This window comes from Coccomyxa subellipsoidea (assembly GCF_000258705.1).
Source record: "Coccomyxa subellipsoidea C-169, whole genome shotgun sequence".
In the NCBI taxonomy this organism is placed as follows: Eukaryota; Viridiplantae; Chlorophyta; class Trebouxiophyceae; family Coccomyxaceae; genus Coccomyxa; species Coccomyxa subellipsoidea.
This window is the reverse complement of record NW_005178030.1, coordinates 855,436-874,411: the sequence shown is the minus strand read 5'-3', so window position 1 is coordinate 874,411 and position 18,976 is coordinate 855,436. Positions and strand designations below refer to the sequence as shown.

Sequence of the window (18,976 nt, the reverse complement as noted above, 5' to 3'; positions counted from 1 at the left end):
CGGCAAGCAACCTCAGAAAAATCGCACGACTTCTGCACTATGTGATAATACCAGCCAGTAATCAAAAACATTATGCATGAAGTAAACCAGAATTACAATATTCATACGTAAGATCATGGCATGTGATGGCTTGATACACCTGTGAACCAACAAGGCGCTACGGGCCATCACAAGCCAGTGCATGAAAGCTGACAACTGCATTGCTAGTGCTGATGGAGGAGGGAGGCATCACCGCGTGTCACCGTGGCGGATGCGCTTCTGTCAGAGACAGGTGCCCTTGGTGGGGGACCCGCTGATGCAGGAAGGAGGAGTTCGCGCAGGTGAGCCACTCGGGCCTCCAGCGTCCCAAGATTTTGCCACTGGTAGAAGGGAATGCTCACCACCTGTGCCACACCCAAAAATCATCACTGCATGCTCCATGCAAATCCAATGACCAAGAGAAGCGGCGAGCAGCCAGACCCACTGTTTGCCTTGCAACATGGATGTCTGCAGAGCAGGGTGCAACAGTGCGCAAGTGACAGGACACATTGGAGCCATGAGTCATAAGCCATTCGCAGGTTGCAACAATGCGCAATTAAAAGTGCATGTCAACCACCCCAAGCAGTGTGGAAGTGTGTCACAAAAACAAAAGGGGCTGCGCTTGCCTTCCAGCCGTTGAGTTCGAGCAGGCGCCTATTCAAGATGGCATCTCCCAGAGGGCGGTAAGGGGTGTTTATGGAGAATGCGGAGGGCTGCTCAAGGGTGAGCGCAACGCGGCCAGAGGGGGTCATGACGATTACATCCGGCTTCAGGAGGCCGCCTTCTGTGACTACGGCTGCTGCATGGCTGAGGCCCAGCTCTGTCAGCGCTGCGCTGGCCTCTTGCTGTGCCTGCAAAATAGCCACAACCGGAATTTTAACAGATGCCCACCAATAACCAGACTGCAGCCATCAATCATACAAAGAGAGAACGCCTTCAAATCGATGCGGTGGGTCGAATGCCTCTCGAGGTGATGGATGCAACCATTCTGTGAGTGTTTCTGCTCCCAGTAATGAGCGCATTTGCCTTCCGCAGAGCGCATCTGCTTGGTCTCGGCCGCCGCTGGATGGCAAGACACATCTCCATATCTGGCACGCCCTGCTCTTTGCAAGCACTTGTGGCTCTTGGAGCTTGGAAAAGGGTGCCCTTGCATGCGAAGGGACGTGACAATGTGCAAGTTGCGGGGTTGCTATACCGTAGTACTCATTCTGAAACCCGCAATATATAATTAGATTTGGTAAAAAGGGTGGACCAATAAGACCATATCTCCTAAAATATGAACTTTACGATAATTTTTGAGATGAGATTCGGAAAGCTCTCGACAAGCCCAATCCATTGGAGCATGACCTCGGTATTTTTGGAGTCAGGCAGACCCCTGAAAGTTGCTTTGAAAAGTTTCCTGCACCGACGGAGGTGCGGGTTTATAATGAAATCCACAGTACCACGCACCTGCGTCTCGGCGGTGTCCGCAAGAGCGCAGCGCCAGGCAGCCTCAGCTTGCGCCAGGAGCTCCCCCGGCAGCAGCGCCAAAATACCTTTCTGCTGCCACGCTTGTCTGTACCTCCCATCCCGCTCGAGGGCCATGTGGGCCTGGAACAGCCGGGCCTGCCAGTCGCTGCCGAAATCCTGGCTCTGCAGCCCCTCCAGCAGATGGCCCAAGTCCTCCAGCATAGACGGGGTCACCACATCGAGCACTACTGCCGCCCAGAACAGCTGCGCCCTGTCCATGGGCGTCAACTGCGCAGCACGCCGTAACTCTCTAAGCGAAAAGTGCCTTTCTATGCTAACCCTTCCAGTCTTTGTACTCCCAAGGCTGCTATTCTCCAATCTTTCTTGTACCGGAGCCCTTCTTGCCCTGTCACCACACCGCTGCTGCTAAACGCTACTGTCGGAACTGCCGCGAGCAAACTACCTCTTCCACACACTTCCATCTCAGTCCTGCTCTCAGCCATGTGATATTATAAGGGTGCTGAAACGACGGGTTCGTGTCACTGTTGTGATCTCAGTGCCTCAAAGATGGCCGCAGATATGCACCTGCTCTACCGTGCTGCTGGCGCGCAACATGAGACTCCTTATCAAGGGCACAGCTGCCTCGTAGCCCAGCCTTGCCATGGACCACGCGGTCTGGACCAGAGACTGCACAGAACACCCCACACACCAGCCTCAGCATTGTTGCCCCTTATTATCATTCAATTGGCATGCCTCCATCGCACAGGAGGTTCCCTGATCTACGCGACTCCGTCAGCACACCTCTTTGCATCACCTCAAGACATTAACATAATCCGTGCTCACAGTGGTATCCCCGACGCAGTCTTCGTAGCCGCACAATTCAAGACAAAGCAATTTCAGCGGTTGTGGGTGGCGTGCCTCTGTAGAGAGGTGCGACGCGTGTGGAAGGGCCGCAGTACACACGGATTGCAGCAGCTCCTCGCCCGGGTGATATCGAGCATTCGCGCACGCTGCGGCCACCTCGCACAAATGCGCTAAACACAGCCACTTATGGTCGTTGCGTCCCGGCGGTTCAAGGTGGCCGTGAGCCTTGATGTAAACCTCCCGCTCGGCAATTTCGCGCATCAGGACATCCAAAATCGGTAGCATCCCCAGGCGAAATTCCGCACGCAACAATTCCATCGCCGTACTGAACAGCCCCTGCCAGTACCAACATGCGACATGTCAATGAAATGGACCCTCAGCAGCCAGCCTTGACCTGCTGACTATGGAGGGCACGAGCAGCAAGCAGCGTGTCAGTGGGCCCCTCTATTGCTTGACCTTCTTGCCCAGGATCCAGGAACTCATGCCGGACCCCTAACGTCCGAGACAGAACCAAGTAATGCATGTGATGCCAGACTTGCCAGAGAAAAGGCAAAGCTCACCTTGGCAGACAGCTTAGCAGATTGGCTCTGTGCAAGCTGGGTGACAGTTATGAGTGCTTTGGGTGCACTGTCTCCTTCCTGACCACCACCCATGCGCTCAAACAGGTTGCACAGGCTCTCCACGGAATGGTCAGGGAAGAATTCGTAAAGCTCTTCATTGTCACCGTCTGCATGTGCACACCCAAGCAAGGCAGTGAGTGCAAGCAGGAGCAAAAGCAGCACATCACCAGTATCATGCATGCGCAGGCATGCACATCTTGCTCAGCTGCATGAGAAGAACAGGTGCAGCAAGCTGTTGGGCAGGAAATGACAGCACAGCCTGCGCACCGGCATCAGCCGCATTTGGGATGCGATCGCTGAGCTCATCGGTGGCTTCGGGCTGGTTGCCGGGGATCACCATGCCAGGTGACTGCCCTCACTGCGTGAGGGAGGGCCTGTGGGCATCCAGGGCCCTTAATAAGAACAAATTCCGTCCAGATCCCTGCAAGCAGTACATTTTGGTGAGTTGACGCAACAGAGATACAGTGCAATACTGTTTTTTTCCAAGTTCAGAACCAGGATCAGCTTGAAAACGCGTTGTGTGCGCCCTTCTCAGGATAATTGCAAGGTGACCCTGAAGCATTTTGTGTGTCCCAACACTAAATTTCCATCTCTGACATCATCAAGTGACGTGACTAAAACTCAGTGTACCCTCTGAACAAGGATGGGTGCCCAGGATGACGCCATCCCTCGAGTTAAAATTTCGGTATCGCCAGCAAAGCCCCGTATAAAGACCCAGAAAGCGGCTGTCAATGCAGTAACACCTTGCCAATCGCGCAAGACAACTAGATGCAAGTTCCCTCGCTTGTCTCCGGGTCGGTCTGACTCTCAGCACCATCCCATCGAAAGTCTGCCATGCAAGCTACACAGCATGCAGGGAAAAGCATGCGCTAGCTTTTGCAAATTATAGCTCTATATTCCCATTATCGGTATCCAAGACTTACAACACCCTCACCGGCGGAAGAAAGCAGAGAGGTGCATGTCCCGCGATGGTGGACGGGCGGCTTGCTATGACCCTACAGATCAGGGGCACGTCCGCTGAGACTACAAGCTCTGCACGGTCTCCGCTGTAAAATGGGAGAAATAGCCGGCTCACATGCAGGTGCGGCGCGTTCGGGAAGCTATTCTACACCAACGGCGAATCTCGGCAAGTCTTGGTTCGGGAGGCCTTCTTTGGGCCGTGACAGTGCAGAAGAGGTCTGTTATCACCAGTAATGTCGACTCGAAAGACAATCTCACACCAAGTGCACACCAGAAATTGGTGCTGCCACTGCTGTAAAGACTTTACCGGTTACTAACGCGTTTTGCTCGCTGAAAAGAGAAGATGACGCGAAACTGTGCTCATTCTCTGCTCCACGCGAGGCGCTATGCACTTTTAGGTGACTCCAGTTTCAGGGCAGATGGATGCATCGGTCGCTAACAGCGCAAAATTGAATCTTTTGCCTCCTATGACCATTGAGACAAGGTTTACCCACTGACAAATACGAGTTCTCAAAAGCATAGCTTCCCAGGGCCGATGTGCCAGGCTGTGGGTCGTTCAGGGACTGCCTAAATGCTATGTATTGATCTTTTCGTAGCATCTCCTCACCCAAATGATGTCTAGTCTATTCAAACAAGATCCCATGTAGCCATGTGCCCTTGGCTACATGCTACACCCTCTCTTGCTGGCGTTTCACCGAGCCATTGAGTGGCGCCCTTGAAAACCGCTGCATGCTGCTGCAGCATCACATGCTGCGAGATGTCATGCTGGCCGAGGTAAGATCTCCGTGTCTATACCTGCGACAAAACGTGGGGCACCACTTGTGTGGCCGGGTCGAGAACGTCGAGAAATAGCCGAACTAGAACCATCACCACCTTGTATTGCCTACCTCTCAGTCCCTCATGCAAGTCAAGATGACACTCATTAACTTGCAGGAAGGCCGAATCCGCTTGCTTCAACAAGACTGGGTGGACAGGAGCGAGGAACTGTCAAAGGCATGTGATGGATTCTTGAGAACATTGGAGAGTCTACAGACACTTTCTAGACCAATTTTGCAGACTAACCAGCAGGTGAGATCTCGACTAATGGTCTTGAACGAATTCCAGCTGCCACGAATTGCAAATATTGCAAGGCTCCTTTACCTTCGGCTGGGTTAAAGCTGATTTTGGACTGGTCCCAGTCTCCAGGTTGTGGCCCAACATAGACTGTCCGCCTTGAATCTGCGCAACCGTGTCCTGGACTGCAAGCAGGTATGCTCAAAGTGCGATCCTGTGCCCGGATATCTTGGGGGTTTTTATGTAAGATTGACAGGCACTTGCAGCTGGTGATCATGCAGTGTGGAACATGTGTACAGGAGCAGCAAGCAGCATTAAGCAGTGCAGTTGAGCGACTGCATGACCTGCGCAACAAGCTGAATCGGTGAGCCTCAACCGGCCATAGACCTTGCACACCGCCCCTGTAGGCGACCTCTGTCGTGTCTGATGGCCTGTGCACCTTTGTTCAGCACCGGTTGATGTAACATCCAAATATGTAGTGCCCTTGTCCATCAGCCCATGTCCAGCTTTGGCGTCTGATGGCACAACCTGGGTAGCGTCTGCTGATGATTGCTTGAACCAGTTTGGAGCAAACTGCATTCAAATGTTCGAGCCTTTTGACAGTGTTGTGCACATGTGGCAATGCAGGCTAAAGAGCATTGAATCGGATCTCGTCCTTGTATTGAAACAACAAGATCAGCATCTAGCGGGCTTGCCCCATTCAGCACCGAAAGGATGAATTGATAATCTGCAAATAATCCACCCCCTAGGAAGATTGCAGTTTGCCATTGACTGAAATTCATTTCCTACAGTAGGAAATGAATTTCAGGAATCCTACTGCCAGTGGCAGTAGCCCCTCCCATAAGGTGCATCCTGTGCAGGATATTCTAGATGCAATGCAATGATGTGTGATTGTCACACCACATGGCGAGTTGCATGTCTGGAGGTCTGTTTTGGAGTGTGTGACAAGCTGCGCACTCGTCCGCTACGCAACAAATTCCGTAGACATTCAAGACCATGAAGCTAGAATGCAGTGCACAGGCATTTGCCGTTCTTACATATAAGACCGATTTTGCAATTGCCCACCGTTGCAAGACCCTGCAATGGCTGCCCCTGTATGGCAAATGAGGTCCTCGGTACCAATGGCAATGTGGCAAAACTGCACTGCATGCACTGGCTGCAAATTCATCTCTAGAAAGACTGCTTTGCACAAGGCACTTTGTTGGACAGACCTTTGCCTGAAACCCCACTGTCCAACGATTCCGACATCCCATCAGCAACAGTTTCTTCTCCAACATGTACAGGCTTTTCAAAAGATTAACAGCACTTTTGGGTTGGGCTCAATCACACAACGATTGCATGCACACCTAATCCATGCTTCCTGCAGCATTCCTTGAGTATACAGCCAAGCCGTCTATCACAGTGCACAACCACCAGCAAAACAAGTCCGGCGCCAAACCACAAGAAACACTCGTACAATTGGACTGCCAGACGCTCAGATCCTGATGGAGAAACTTTGCACTCCATGGACTGGCCAGCTGCTGAGGACGCAAGAACAGCGATGTCACTTTGGGGACATCAGAGAAAAAATAGCGGCTGGTCTCATCAGTCAAAGCTGATCAGAGGAGGCTCCTCATCGGCTTTGGGTTTCTGGCCGGGAGCTGTTATTATGGGAGCAGTGCTGGCGCCTCCAAATGGGTTGGCCTGCACAGAATCGTGGGGTCAGAACTGAATGAGGGGTACATCTGGCAATTCGAGGAACGTGCAACCCCCTTCAGGCTGTTTGATAGCAGGTGTCCTTGCAGCAGCGCAAACACACTGGCCTGCCAGGCACCTGTATGCTGAGGAAAAGCTGTGTCCGCCAAAGCACACAGCTAAGTACTCTCCCTCAACGCATGCAGCTACCGGGTGGCTGCTCACCTGGAAGGGATTGGAAGCTGCAGGCGGCTGCTGATTGGCGGCCTGTGCTGTGGGGTCTGACGGCGTCTCGCCCTTGACAGCCGTCTTGTACTCGGTCAAAGAAATGTCCAAGATGTCGAAGGCTTCCAATGCCTGGGCCACGGCCGTCTCATCGCCTCCCTTGAAGTCCCCAATCATACCGCGCAGTTGCGCCTGAACAAGGAATGTGACTCATCAACATGTGGTCAGCGATGGCTGGCGTCTGAGCAAATGTGTGTGCGACATGGGGTTGCCATTGCCAACACCAGGAAGCCCACATCCGCATGGAATTTAAGGCATCGCTATGAGTCACAATGCATGCAGGAATAAACGCTCACCTCCAGCTGTTGGGACTTCTCCAGCATGTCCTGTGCTGCCTCCGTCTCATCATGCATGGCTGCCATCTCAAACAGGATCTCTCCAGCGTCGCGTGCCAGGCCTGCTAGTGCCCTGAGCTCATCTGCCTGTCACAGGCATACCATCTACTTTCACTATCAGCTCTAGCCATACCAACCGTGGTGGAGAAATGCACTTTCTGGCTTTATATCAGCAGATACTGCATCCAACCTATACATTCACTATTTCCGTAAAGCGTGCTTCGAAAGCAGCTCCTCAAGACAATGTCACCAAGGTCTGTCAAAAACATCCCATCCCACAAAACGTCTTGGCATAGTAGCCATGAAATTATCACCACATAGCGATGCCGATCATGGCTATGGCGAGTTTGAGGCGCATGATCGCCAAAGATCCGATGCTAGACCCTAAAGTTGCGACGCTCAGCACAATCCGATAATTCCTCCCGAGCAAGCAATAAGACGGTTTGTACCTCATCAGGTATGGCGGTGGAGGCGCTGGCTGCGTATGCCATGTCAGCGTTCTGCCCAGGACCAGCATATGCTTCTCCTGGAACCTGATATTGGTCACCTGCTGGAGGCCTACTGCCCGGTCGAAGCACGCCATGCTTTTGAAAGTACTCATCATCACTCTGGGCGTGAGATGATACCAATGGCTGATTCAGGCCAACCTCTGAATAACCCTGGCGTTTGGGACCGAGGATCTGCGAGAAATTCTGCTTGAACTTTGCTAGCCTCTGCGACAGGCCCGTGCTAGACATTTTGCTTACTTTGGTCAGCACACACTCCAGGAATCAACACAGAAGTCTCAAAGAAATGAAACATGAAACGAAGGAAGCTGGTTGTCCTGTTCAGCCCTGCCTCGGCGAGTGATGCGTATACGCATCCGCATCCCCATCACGGTTGCGATCATTCTTGGAAAATAAATATTTCGAAATTAAAGGGTGATCTTTATCAAATCCCAATACCATGAACATTCTTTTGAGTACATAGTTCAGGGATGATTTATCCATCAGATGTCGAAAGCCGTTACCGCTGAGTGGCAGCATCTGAGGAGCTGTAGCAGATTACTGGCTAGCTTCTTGATTCTTTTAAGCACTTCCTCGCCAACAAAAGCTCAACGCAATAGCCTCGATCTGGCGCAGAGCATCAGTGCATCCTTGAAGCTTCGCACTGCTCTGGATTTACCTTTAGCTGAACCAAATTCAGACAAGCTTGCTGTTGATCGAGGAAGTCCCGTATATCTCAATTTGGAAGATAGGCTCTTCTTTGATAAGGACAAAAGGGACATCAACTCCAGTGAGGCTGCCTCCTCTCTGCCACCAAGAAAGAGATTTGGTCTCCTCACCATTGATAATGCTGATAGAGGAGAAAATGAAATGTATTTCTCGATGCGATGCAGGTGTGCAGGAGCTCCTAGCGGTGTTCAGGGAGCTAGACGACTTCCTGGGACCTGGTGATATTTGGCTGCATGGGCACAGGAGGGACCAGGCATGCTCTCTATCGCACTCACTGTCCCTGTATATCTTATTGACAGAAGATTGATAATGCCTGGCTCGGTCTTCTGAGAAACACACAATGAGTCACGGCAAGGCAGACAGGAGAAAGACAGGGGTGCACAAATTGCAGAAACAGCTCCTGCACGTGGATGCTGAAAATTGAGTAGTCCCAAGCGGTGATTTGAAACAAGTTTGCGTGATTGTGATCCACGTAGGTAGTCCCCACTATCAATTACTTTGCCTCTAGGACATTACAATCCAGCCAGACTCAGGAATGCATGGGCTGAAGGAGCTCCTAATTCTGAAGCTAAGCTTGATGGAACAGGCTGCATTGCGGGTGGAGGATGGCTGGGCAGGAGCAGGCTGGGCCAATGACACATCCGAGGACACGCTGCTGCGCAGCGGAATGGCCGCCTTCCTGCTGGCAGCGCTGGCGTCCAGCGGCGTTGCCTCTCCGCTGGTGCACCGCGACAACGCCTTTGCAGTGCATGCGCTGAGGCAGGCGATGGAAGCCACGGACCTCGGAGCCCAAATGGCGCTTGCCGACCGGTACTTCCACGGCCGCGGCGTCGCGCAGAACTGCACCGAGGGCATGCGGTCCGTTTTTTAACCCTTCCCTTGCCGCCTCCAGAGGTGCTACTACACTGTGCATGTACCTTACCTACAGAATCTCCCGTTGATACAGTACTCCCTGCCACCTCTAGGGTAGGGAAAACTCTGTGGGATGCTCTTGCGCTGATGCATCACCGCCAGGGCGTGCACCAGTTTACGGTGCATGGCCTCTTTTCAATTGGCTACCCTGGAGCCCAGTATTCACTGGGTCTGGATGCAGGCCCACCAACCAACAACTTAGTCACCCGTTGAAGTCAAGGACTGGGTGACTGGAGCCTTGCCTGGGATGCAGGCTGGCGAGGAACGCGGCGGAGGTGCTGTTGGAAGAGGCAGAGGCGGCCGGGAACGCGGGGATGCCGCCGATGGAGGCTCCGCTGCTGCGGCATCGGCTGAGGGACGGCAGCTACCCATGGAAGTTCTGGGACAGAGCTGCAGAGGCGGCGGAGCTCGACGATGCAGCAGGGTGAGCCGGCCGCCTCTGACGCTGCACTATTCATGGAGTGCTGCGGTATGTTGCAGCAACCACTGTCCTGGGCGGCAGAAAGAAAAGAAGAAGAAAATCAGAAAGAGTTGAGAGAAAACTTGGAAGAAAGATGCACCCCCAGACGATCAGCTTCCGCAGCTCAGATCCCCTACCCTGCCGTGTACTTCACTGTCTCTTGCTCCTCCCCGGCGGCCTGCCATTTGACTGTCAGCAAATGACGGCCCAGATGGACAGCAGGGCTCATGGCCAAGTCATGGTAAATGTAGGGGAGAGACAATGCGAGTGGCACTGTCTGTGCAGGGGTGGAGAGGGCATTCTGGGAGCGCTGGGATTGATGGGCCTGGGCGGACTTGGGGGCCCCAGGGGGCCCCAGGAGGCGCCGCAGAATGTGCAGGCGCGTGCGGCAGGGGGCGATCCCTTTGCAATGGTTGAGCTCGGCAACTGGCTCGTCAATGGCGACAGGGTGCCGCAGAATTATGAGCAGGTGAGAAGCACAAGTTGGTGAAATGGCAGTCCTCGAATTTAGTATTTTGTCCTGGGCAGACTGTTGTTGCGTAATTTTGTCTGCTGACGACTCTTCCAAACCATGCACTGAGTGGCAGGCAAGTGTCACACGAACATCTTGCCTTTCCAATCCTTCAGTGGGTAATTGAGGCAGTCCTTATGGAGAACTGCAAATTCAAGCTCTTGCACAACTCTTGAACAAAGGGTGTCATGTGGGCATGCAGGCCCTGGTGCTGTATCAAGCAGCCGCTGAATTGGGGGATCCTGCCGGTCTCATGGCTCTGGGTTACATGCACATGCATGGCTTTGGGACACCCAGGAACACATCTGCAGCCATCGATTTTTATGAAGGAGCGGCGCTCATGGGATACCCAGATGCTTGCTACAACCTGGGCAGCCTCTACGGTGGTGAGATCTTTGGGCTGCCTTGTCTTGCAGACCGCTGTGCCCGGCATGGAACCCAATCACCTTGAAAAAGACTGATTCAATAGGGTGTCAAAAGAGGAGATCGGCAGTACGGATAAGGCAATGCATGCACACTTGCCTCAAAATCGAAACAAGTCTTGACTGCCCTTTGCGTCTCATGTCTGATAATGTGTGGGTAATTGCAGGGCTGTTTGAGGGTGTGGCTCTCGAGAAGATTAATCTGACACTTTCGGAGGAGAAGTACCAATGCGCCTACACCGGGAACCACTACAAAGCTCCTTACATGGTATCATCTTACTTTCCCTTTACACGTAACCATGTGGCCCATGCATAACCTTTAGCTGACATACACTCCTCAAAGTATGAACGGCTGGGGCGGTGCTAGATCATACTTCTGTATTCATTGACCTGCATCCTGGAAACATCATACAAACAATACTGACATCGTGTTGGTAATGGCATGGATGTGAATTTTGCCCAATTCGCTTCCGGTCAGACATGAATGCTCTGTTTACAAAAGCCTTCCAGCAAGAAATTTGTGCTCTGACACGATGACCTGGCGCACAGCTGGCGCTGATTCATGAGGCGGGGCTGGGGGTGCCACGGAACTGCACCAAGGCGGCGCGGTACATGAGGGTGGTCCTGGCCGAGCGCAGCGACTGGAGCGCCACCATTGAAACCGCTGTGAAGGCTCACGACGAAGGTGCCACAGCCTTCCCCTCCCAGTGAGTCCATAATGGGTTGTGAAGTCCTTTGGACTCTGAATTTGGCAGCAATTGTTGTTGCAGTCTACTCTCTGAATCTCTGTGGCGGCTCTCCGGGAGAGCTCTTTGCGCTAGACTGCCAGGGATCCCATATGATGAGCGGATGGTATTTTCTTACCATCAAATATCTCGACAAAGTGTCCCTGCCAAGAGGAGCTAGGCGCATTCCAGACATGCTGAAGGTGGCTGATAGTTGGGTGGAACAGTATTTATACTCACAGAGATGGTCCGCACGCCGATGCTTGATCAAATTTTGTCCTCAACATTCATCGATCTGTCGATTTCCTGCTGTTTCGAGCTCCCCAGCCCTTCTTCCTGGCAGTTTGGTTTAATGTGGGCAGGCCATATCCTGGCTCCCTAAATTGGCGAGCATGTCCCCAGTATTGGGCGGACTGCAAAAAAAAAATCGGATTTAAACATTCCTAACGGGCGGCAGGGGATCATTGGAAGGCGCTGGTAATGCTGGCAATGGCGGCGGAGCAGGGCAGTCCAATTGCGATGCACAACGCGGCGTTCCTGCTGCGGCGCGGCCGCGGCTACAGGGGTGCGGATGCCAACGCGATGGCGCTGGACCTGCTGCTGCGCGCGGGCGCCATCGAGCACCAGTACGGCGACGGCCTCGTCGACGCCGCTGAAGTCATCTTCCACGGGGACAGGTGCGCAAACTTTTGGCGCCACTCCTTTTGAAACTGCCGTGCCTGCAGAAGACTTGTTTACGCTCCGCAGAGTTGTCTGGTTTTGTATTTTTACCACCTTCTGTAGCCAGGACTCAATCCAGCCCAATTGCGAGCTCCTTCGCCTGCACGGAAAGTGCAGAGGGGTCCTCATGAACTCATGCTGGTTACATGCTATGACCTGATGTGCCTGGTGGGTTCCAGCAAGAAATTTGCTTGTGGATGCTGAGATTGCTGTATTGGCGGAGGGATTGATCATTCCTGAAAGCACTGGCAGGCACATTTTCTATTGTTGATCACATCGTGCTGGAAATGTCTCCATAAAAATGTTCCCGATGTACTTGAGCCGCGCCAGGTAAGGTTGAGCACATGTCATAACAGAGCGGACAGGACAATAGTGGGCACCGCTCCAAGCAGAGATTTTGTGATGCAGGTACGGGATCCCGGGGGGCGCGAATCACAGCAGGGCGCTGGTGTTGTATGAGGAGGCGGCCGAGCGGGGGGACATAGAGGGCATGACAGCGCTGGCATGGATGCACGCGACCGGCTGCGGCACCCGCGTCAATGCCAGCCGCGCTCTCGAGCTGTACTGGAACGCTGTCGAACGCGCGCCGGACTCCGCCCATAGGGCAGCGCCACTGCTGGCCTTCTGCTGGCTGCGCGCGAGGGTGGTCTTCGGGTGGGGGCCTGGCGGGGGCCCCGGCGGGGGGTCCGACGGGGGGGTCCGCCAGGACTTCACTAACATCTGCGTGCTGCTGGGCGCGCTGTGGATTGTCATGTGGCTTCGGCGGAGTCGCTCGCGGAACGCGGCTGCGAGGAGACGGTGATGCTGTGGGCAGCGCTGCGAGCTATAAGACTGTGATTACTTTTCTTCATATTGTTGTTGTTGGATATCCTGCTGGACAGCTCCAGTTGTCAAAGGAAGCAGGTGGGATGGGGCCGTAAAATTTGGGTGCTCAAGTGTGGGACTTCACGGATGTGCATGGATGATGGTGCTAGCAGCATTTAAAGCTGCAACTTGATCAAAATATTTGAAGATCGAAGGAGGAACGAGACAATGCATGCAGGCAAGACAATGCACATGATGCCCACACACCACTGTAAAGCAGGGAGCGACAAATTCTCTTGGGAGCGCAACTAGTAACCGGTGGCGATCTTGGCCGACGTCGATGGGTCCAAGCCAAGTTCAGTGACGCTCCTGGGGAAGAAACTTGTCCTGTGGCAAGGGGCTGATGGGGAATGGAACTGCGTGGCTGATCGATGCTCTCACCGATATGCACCACTCTCAGGTACATGTGAAGGCTCTACGCATCGGGACCAGGGTATCAGTAGTAGGGCAATCTAAATGCAGCCCACACACATACTTTCAAGCCGACTGCTCTGGTGATGCAACCTTGCAGAGGGGCGCGTCAAGGACTGTGACATTCAATGTGCATACCACGGCTGGCAGTACAACGGCCAGGGCCACAGATCAAGGAAAGGCTTCCACTGACAACGCTTTGGCATCAGAGTCCATAAAAACAGTCACAATGTCGTTGCAAATCAGCAGAAAATAGTGCCAATTGCCACACAACAGGAAGCTCACAGGTCCAATCGTCCTGGGAAGGTAGCCTCAGAGCCCACTCAGCACTCAGCACATGTGTACACTCAAAAGTTGAATGGGTCACTGGTCTAGTGTCAAACATCTCAGCTATTCCAATCACACGGCAACAGTTCAATTATTGCAGTCTTCTTGCAATCTTCTTGCATCCACCAGAGGCCAACAATGCCGATTGTTCAGCTTGCCAACACCCTACACAGCCCCAGAGCCCTCGGGCACTGGACGGCCCAGTCACTCACAGGATCATGTCATCTTTCTCTAGCCAGCATCTCACAGCCCACATTAGACATGGAAGCGGAAGGCAGTGCTAGCAACAACACTTGTCCTTCACAAATTTGCAAAGCTGGATCGATAGTCTTGCCACAGCTCTTTATTTCTGCAATGGACACAGCACGCCTAGCCCTGCAGCAGCCTGCGTCCCAGGGCGATGGGCCTGGCAATGATGATCGTAGCTGGCACAGGGCTGCCAGGAACTTTGGGAGCGGGTGGCACTCCTTCAAGCGGTAGCGGCAGAGACTGACCAACAGAGCTGGGCACGTTGGCGGCCAGCCAGCTCGCAAATACCTCACGCCTGCATAGCAAATCCTCGTGTCATGCAACTGGCTATTCTTCAGAGTTCCTGATCAAGTCCCCCAGTGTCAGTAAACAGGGGAAACTCGGGCAGCCAAGCTCCTCCAGACTGGTCCCCGCTGCCAGCAGTGCTCAGATCCCGGCCATGCCGTGCCTTGCACATGCAGCTTTATCAAGGACTTCTGCACCACATATATTATTATTATTATTACACGCCTATCCAAGCCACAGTTGGCTTAGGTGCGTCGCAGCAGCGTTTCTATGACAGCCTTCCAGCTCGGCCTATCTTGGCACCTTTTCCACCATGTCAGGGCCAACCCAAGACTATCCAAGTCTTTCCTAACATAGTCATTCCAGGACTTAATATGCACCACATATATGGCGATTGCTTTTCCTCTTACACGCCAGGCTTGTGACAAGATCGAATTTTGCGGCGGTGTGCAAATGTGCCTCGGCCTTGCTCTGACCCTGTGTTAGCCCTCCCCGTGGGCAGACGCTGGGAGTGCATTCACTCTCGCGCCAGGTCAGACCTGACATGGCATTCATAGCATAGATCCTGTCAGCCCGCGTCCGAAGGGGCACCTGATACCTCAAGAGTCTGATGGAAGCCTTCGTTGACCAATTATTCAGATGTGTATGATCCTTCTGTCTGATGTGTCTGATGATGTCAAGAAACACAGAAAAAGGGCAGAACGCCAATATCTTCTAACCACAGCACAATTGCTGCCCTGCTCCGAGCTATGGACGGCAACCAGTATGGCAATACTGAAACAAAGCCCCCAAGCTCCATGCGCTGCTCAAAACATGCCAGAGGAAGAGTGCAGCACCTGCGGAAGCATGTGACGCCGTCCAGGCGGCTGCAGGGAACGCCGTCGACCTTTTTGATCTGCCCGGCCTCTGTGATGTTGGAGGCAACAACGTACTGCCCCGGCGACACGCACCACTCGCCTGACAGTGCGCGCGTGGGGCCAGCTGCCGGAACCGCCACAAAGCTGTCATCTGCAACGCCGTCCCAACCTGCCCATGCACCCTTTTCTTCTCAGCTTCCTCCTTTACAACGCATGGACAGTGCATTGAGCAATAAGCAATGGTGCGTATTGAAAAATAGTTGGAGGAAACCAGCAGATGTGCATGCACTGGAGCCTCCAATATGAGAAGGCCCTCAGGTTTTAGGAGATCAGCATGCGATGATGAGAAGTGGAGCAAGCAGTGGCCGCAGTTCATGGAAAGAAGCAGATGAGCATGCACTGCAGCCTCAAACGTGAAAAGGCATTCAAGGTTTTGAAAGATCAGCATGCATGCTGCGCAGTGGTGCAAGTAACGGTCGCAGTTTTTGCGGCCAAACTAGCAGATTTGCATGCACTGGAGCCTCAAGTATGCAAAGGCCCTCAGATTTTTGAGCAATCAGCCCACCACAAGTCAGGGTCGTATCAAGTCAGGGGCCTCACCCAAGTAGCGGCAGAAAGCGCGGGCGGCGTCGTGGCCGCAGACCGTCCCAAAGCTGAGGCATGCATCGAGCGGATTGCCCTCAATGCTCAGGTTGCCCGAGCATGTCACTGCAAAGCATCACAGCACGCACATGATGCTTGATCAAGCATGCAGCTCAGCAGCTAAAATAAATCGTATGTTTTGCTAAATTTTCCAAATGCAGAATTGCTCTCTGCATGAGCCCTGGAGGCTCATGCAGTGGGATTGAGGGCGCACAGAGCAGGCTGGCGAAGGGGTACTGCCCAGTGAGCCTGGGGGTGTCTGTTGTCCAGGCCATGTCTGTCCTGTCGCAAGCAGGCCATGAAATGGCAGCGACACTCGCTATTCCCACCAGAAAACACAGGAAGACCCGCTGGCTTGGCTTCATGCTGACCTATCCTGCAGAACAGTATGCCAGTCATCGACTATCATTTCTGCTTTTCAGCATTGATCGTCAGGCACGTTCAGTGGCTTGAACACCAGAGCTTCGTATGGACAAGGTGCATAACAACTTTGGCACGCGTCTTGCAGATCGCAACCTTCAACGACGTTTACGGAAAGTATTGCTAACACCCGATCGAGACGATCGGCATGCCCTCAACATCCATGATCATGAGTCCTTTCTGCGTGAAAGCCGGTTACTTTAGCTCTTCCACCATTTTACAGGCTCGTCAGCGTGACCAGAAATATGTCGCATGAGAGAGTGTTATGGACAGCAGATGCATTTTCACAGCTGACTCAGCAGCTCTGGCAAAGTAACAAGAGGTTGCTCAGCATGCAGTGCTCATCATATCAATATCAGCATGTTTGATATTCTCAAGCCAGATTCTATGCTGCAAGCTTTCAGCTTTCTCTCATTTCTGCCGCTGGAGGCTCACATGCAGCACCCCGCCATCCACAGCAGTTCCATGCATGCTTGCAATCCCGACGCATGCAGCGTCCTGCGTCGCATAGTTGACAAATCCCACACCCTTGCACCTGCCGCTGGCATGATCCGTCATGACCTGCCATGGCCAAGACAAATGGAACGGAATCAAGACTACTGATGTATAACACCAGCCTTGCAAAGGATGTCGTTGCCATCCGCAGACTTAAATCAGATGTCAGCCTATGCGCAAGCTTCGTAGAGGACCTTTCTTATGCTGTAAGCCATAATCCTTTCAACTCAAAATATTTCTTTGTCCATTCTACCGTTACTGTTCTGTGGAAGCATGCAGCCATCAGCTCAATGGTCGGATCTGCAGCAGCTGGTCACCTTGACACTCAAAACGGCGCCAAAGCGTGCAAACCGCTCGTACAGGTAGAGCTTGTCTGCTCCAGGGGGCAGGTTCTTGATGTACAGGGATGCGCACTCTTGCTGTGCGCCAGAGTGGCCTTGAACAGGAGCCTGCCGTCCGGAGAAAGTGCTCAAGATCATCTCTGCAGGGCTCTCGACCCAGAAACCATATGCTAGAAAGTGCATTCTGTCCTCTTTGCTCATGAGCGTTGATCAACATATAGAGCAGAGGTTCCTGCAGAGTTCACCTGCTGGGATGTAATTCCTGCTGCTTGGTGGGCCAAGGGAGCATTTGTGCCATTGCAGGCTGTCTGCTGAGTATGCGACGGCGGGTAAGGCTGCTGGTTGTATGCTGTGGCTGGTGCATACCCATATGGATAGCCTGCACTGACAAGAATTGCTTCAGCCACAGCACTGACTTGACAACTAGAGTGGCCCGCACGTAGGCTTGCTTGAGCAACTCCTAGTCTCTATTTTTCATCTGCCTTTGAACTCTGCTGATTCGAGCTCCCCAGCCCCTGTTTTTGCAGCTCGATTTACATTTGGGCAGGCCATAACACGACTGTCCCACCTTTCTCAGGTGCTCCTCTAGATTGGGCGGACTAACAATTGACGCTGACTCTGTGTCAGGCCTTTCTTGCTCTCCCACTCAACCAGCCAGCATATTTATTCTGCATGAAAGAAAATGCAGCGGTGCCTGTGTGCAAGCATGCGCACCAAATATGCCGGCTGCTGCGTGGTCCTGCGTCCCAAAAGGTTGCTGTGGCTGTGCGCTGTAGTGGAAGGGCTGCGCAGGGGCCAGGACAGAGGTGGGTCTGGAAATCATTGAAGGGGCGGCTATTAGGCCGGCATGCACATGCGCGTCCTGTGGTATGTGCTGGCTGTGTGGGCTGACACAAGTTGTCTTGAAGCGCTTTGCCTGCCTCCTGCCAATGCAGCACCAGGAAAGGTTGCAATCCTGTTCCTTGCTCTTGTGCAGGAGTGCAAGGAACAGCTGATAGGCGATTCTCATACATCGAGGACATGATGCAGTATATGTCCTTCACTGTACTGCATTGAGGGAGCAAGCGATGGAAGAGGTTGTGAAGTATGCTCAGATGCATGCATGCATGATGTCACTGTACTAAGACGCCACGGCATGGCCTGGCATGGGATGACAACATGAGTTGCTGACTCACAGAAAAGGTTACCAACCTGGATTTCTCCTCAGGAGTGTCGGCATAGCGCACAAGTATGGGGTGGCCGCCTGTGCCAGTGCCTGTGCATGCTGCCCAGCTGTTGATGGACTCCATTGAACGAGCCGCCTCATCTGCAGAACCCATGCGCACCAGAGCACATGCGCCCTCCTGGGCTGCTGCAGCATTTGTGCTTGGAGGGAATATCCTGCATGCACTCTTTCTTCACCAATAGAGTAGCCCATGATGCATGCCTTAATCAGAATGCATGCAAATGTTTTGTAATTAGCTTGCAAGCAGAGGCTTGCACAGGTAATCAGCACTGGCAAGCCTCGTCACCTGCACTCCTTGACAGTGCCATGTGCAGAGAAAAGCTTTCCCAGCTCCTGCATCAAACACATCAATTCTTGCGCCGCTTCTTGGGTAACAGCCAGGACAATGAGGCACTCCAGGCCATTCAGTGCATTGTCTGAGCTCCAATGTGCATCCTCCTCTCTGGCCGCTTCTGGCAGTCAGGCTGTCTGATATTTTCAGGATCAGGAACATGGGAAACGTGCTGACCTGCTTTCCCAAGTCACTGCTTCCCCAGTCCGCTGGAAGGTTCTTGCAGTACAAATTGTCTGATGGGCTCCGATTGTGCCCTGCACTTCCAGAGGAAATACTGCTGTGAATGTATTTTTGACCACGTCTG

General features: G+C 53.1%; 4 protein-coding genes across 4 annotated transcripts; 2 read left to right on the top strand and 2 right to left on the bottom strand.

Moving 5' to 3' along the window:
* The first annotated feature begins 4,361 nt into the window (after positions 1-4,361).
* COCSUDRAFT_54138 (hypothetical protein) lies at positions 4,362-5,881 on the top strand. The gene is made up of 5 exons (XM_005645629.1): positions 4,362-4,685; positions 4,845-4,979; positions 5,097-5,159; positions 5,264-5,328; positions 5,592-5,881. Exons 1-5 carry the CDS (start codon positions 4,641-4,643, stop codon positions 5,680-5,682), a joined length of 399 nt encoding a protein of 132 aa, XP_005645686.1. The 5' UTR covers positions 4,362-4,640; the 3' UTR covers positions 5,683-5,881.
* A 97-nt stretch (positions 5,882-5,978) lies between these two features.
* Positions 5,979-8,040, bottom strand: COCSUDRAFT_48293 (hypothetical protein). Its single transcript, XM_005645628.1, has 4 exons — positions 7,708-8,040; positions 7,220-7,345; positions 6,864-7,055; positions 5,979-6,647 (listed from the first exon to the last, which is right to left on the bottom strand). Exons 1-4 carry the CDS (start codon positions 7,993-7,995, stop codon positions 6,549-6,551), a joined length of 705 nt encoding a protein of 234 aa, XP_005645685.1. The 5' UTR covers positions 7,996-8,040; the 3' UTR covers positions 5,979-6,548.
* Positions 8,041-8,170: 130 nt separating this feature from the next.
* On the top strand, positions 8,171-13,024 carry COCSUDRAFT_67097 (HCP-like protein; the record flags this gene model as incomplete). Its single annotated transcript, XM_005645627.1, has 10 exons — positions 8,171-8,533; positions 8,637-8,725; positions 9,059-9,330; positions 9,638-9,808; positions 10,130-10,313; positions 10,558-10,741; positions 10,945-11,045; positions 11,327-11,462; positions 11,960-12,179; positions 12,631-13,024. The coding sequence occupies exons 1-10, from the start codon at positions 8,251-8,253 to the stop codon at positions 13,022-13,024; spliced, it is 2,034 nt and encodes a 677-aa protein (XP_005645684.1). The 5' UTR covers positions 8,171-8,250.
* A 1,169-nt stretch (positions 13,025-14,193) lies between these two features.
* Positions 14,194-16,132, bottom strand: COCSUDRAFT_57056 (hypothetical protein; the record flags this gene model as incomplete). The annotated part of the gene is made up of 4 exons (XM_005645626.1): positions 14,194-14,368; positions 15,195-15,384; positions 15,816-15,923; positions 16,072-16,132. The coding sequence occupies 4 exons, from the start codon at positions 16,130-16,132 to the stop codon at positions 14,194-14,196; spliced, it is 534 nt and encodes a 177-aa protein (XP_005645683.1).
* Positions 16,133-18,976: the final 2,844 nt, after the last annotated feature.